At 40.9% G+C, this 1604-nt stretch overlaps 1 protein-coding gene across 1 annotated transcript in view; it reads right to left on the bottom strand.

The window, feature by feature from the left end:
- Positions 1-444: 444 nt before the first annotated feature.
- Positions 445-1604, bottom strand: part of LOC112076069 (type 2 phosphatidylinositol 4,5-bisphosphate 4-phosphatase) — a 10566-nt gene continuing 9406 nt past the window's right edge. The window contains exon 4 of the mRNA XM_024142959.2: positions 445-1048. Within this exon, the coding sequence (XP_023998727.2) occupies positions 905-1048 (144 nt within the window). The 3' untranslated portion in view covers positions 445-904. The remainder of the gene's footprint in view (positions 1049-1604) is intronic.

Here is a 1604-nt window from a genome sequence, read left to right on the forward strand (position 1 = left end):
CGCGAACGGCGATTCCCATCAACAGTGGCTTGTGTTTAAAAACGCCATCTACTCCTCTGCCACCAATGACGAGATAAGCAAATTGCAAACACAGTGGATAAGTAGTTCCGCGTATGTGGAGTTAAAGGCATAGTGGAAACTCGTAGGACATGAAACGTACTTGTAAACTACTGGGGCAGCAATAGTTGCACACACGAGTTTAAGGAGAAGATGTTAAAAAGTGGGAGATCATTTCAGAGTATTAAGAAATCAGGGAACAGTACTCGTATTATAACTGGCAGCGTTCTAGGGCCTACGAGGTTACATACAGGGCGTTACTAGGGTTAGGGCGTTACTAGGGTTACATACAGGGCGTTACTAGGGTTACATACAGTATGGAGAGAGAGAGGAGAAACAGCTTTTGAAGCTGGGGTAACTAGGTAACTAACTTAACTGGGTAACTAGCAGCAACTGAACAGAATCATTGCATATAATTGTAGTGCAATGGGCAACATTCTTCTTAATAAAAGTTATCCTTCTCATTTGGTTGGTAACAAAATGTAGTACGTAAAATGTGTAACATGTCCATCAACCAGTCAGTCAGTCAGTACCTGGGCCATGGTCCAGGAGKCCGAATCCAGCCACCTGGCTTTCTTTGTAATCAGCATATTTACCAAAATCAAGTTCCTTCATTTCAATATCAATTACTTTAAATCACACTTTATYATTTATCGAACCAATTAATATCTTAATTACTGATCTTAATATATTAAAAGATTTCTTGAGTTAATTGCAAAACCAGGGCTGGATTTCTGTTTTCTCTTGGACCAGGAGTGACCGGACTGACCTTGGAGCAGAATCAGAATAACAACAATGTGAACAACTTAAAGGTTAAAGATTTACAACGGTCTGTCTGTCTGTCTGTCTAGGAAAAGCTGTTCTCTGGATAGCTGACTTTGATGGCGCCCCAGTAACAAGCTCGTATCAGACAGATCAGACCCAGGAGGTAGGAGAACGCCCAGGACACATAGGTGGCATGGTAACGACTGGCAAAGTCCTGAGTCCCCACCTGGAGGGAGAGAGTAGAGAGAGAGGAGAGTAGACAGACAGACACAGACAGAGAGACAGACAGACAGACAGAGTAGAGTAGAGCAGACACAGAGAGACAGACAGACAGACAGACAGAGGAGAGTAGAGAGAGAAGAGAGTAGACAGACAGACAGACAGACACAGAGACAGACAGACAGACAGACAGACAGACAGACAGACAGACAGACAGACAGACAGACAGACAGACAGACAGAGAAAGAAACAAACAGAGAGAGACAGACGGAGAGAGACTCTCTGAATAATGAAATAATATAATGAATTATTCAGATTACTGTATCAACATTGTTATATTGTTACTGGTGATATTTAAATGAGGATTGTCACATCACTGAGGTGATTTTGTCACGTTTAACGCCATTATTAATGCCACTATCATCACGGTTCAATGTATTTCAACTAGAAAAAGGACATTTCCTTATTATTAAAATAATAATGTGCATGTCTTGAATTATTTATGGTTAAATCTATTTTAATGACTCGAATGTAAATCGGAAAGAGGACAAACACTAAGTTGC

Source organism: Salvelinus sp. IW2-2015, unplaced genomic scaffold, assembly GCF_002910315.2.
Source record: "Salvelinus sp. IW2-2015 unplaced genomic scaffold, ASM291031v2 Un_scaffold3551, whole genome shotgun sequence".
Lineage (NCBI taxonomy): Eukaryota > Metazoa > Chordata > Actinopteri > Salmoniformes > Salmonidae > Salvelinus > Salvelinus sp. IW2-2015.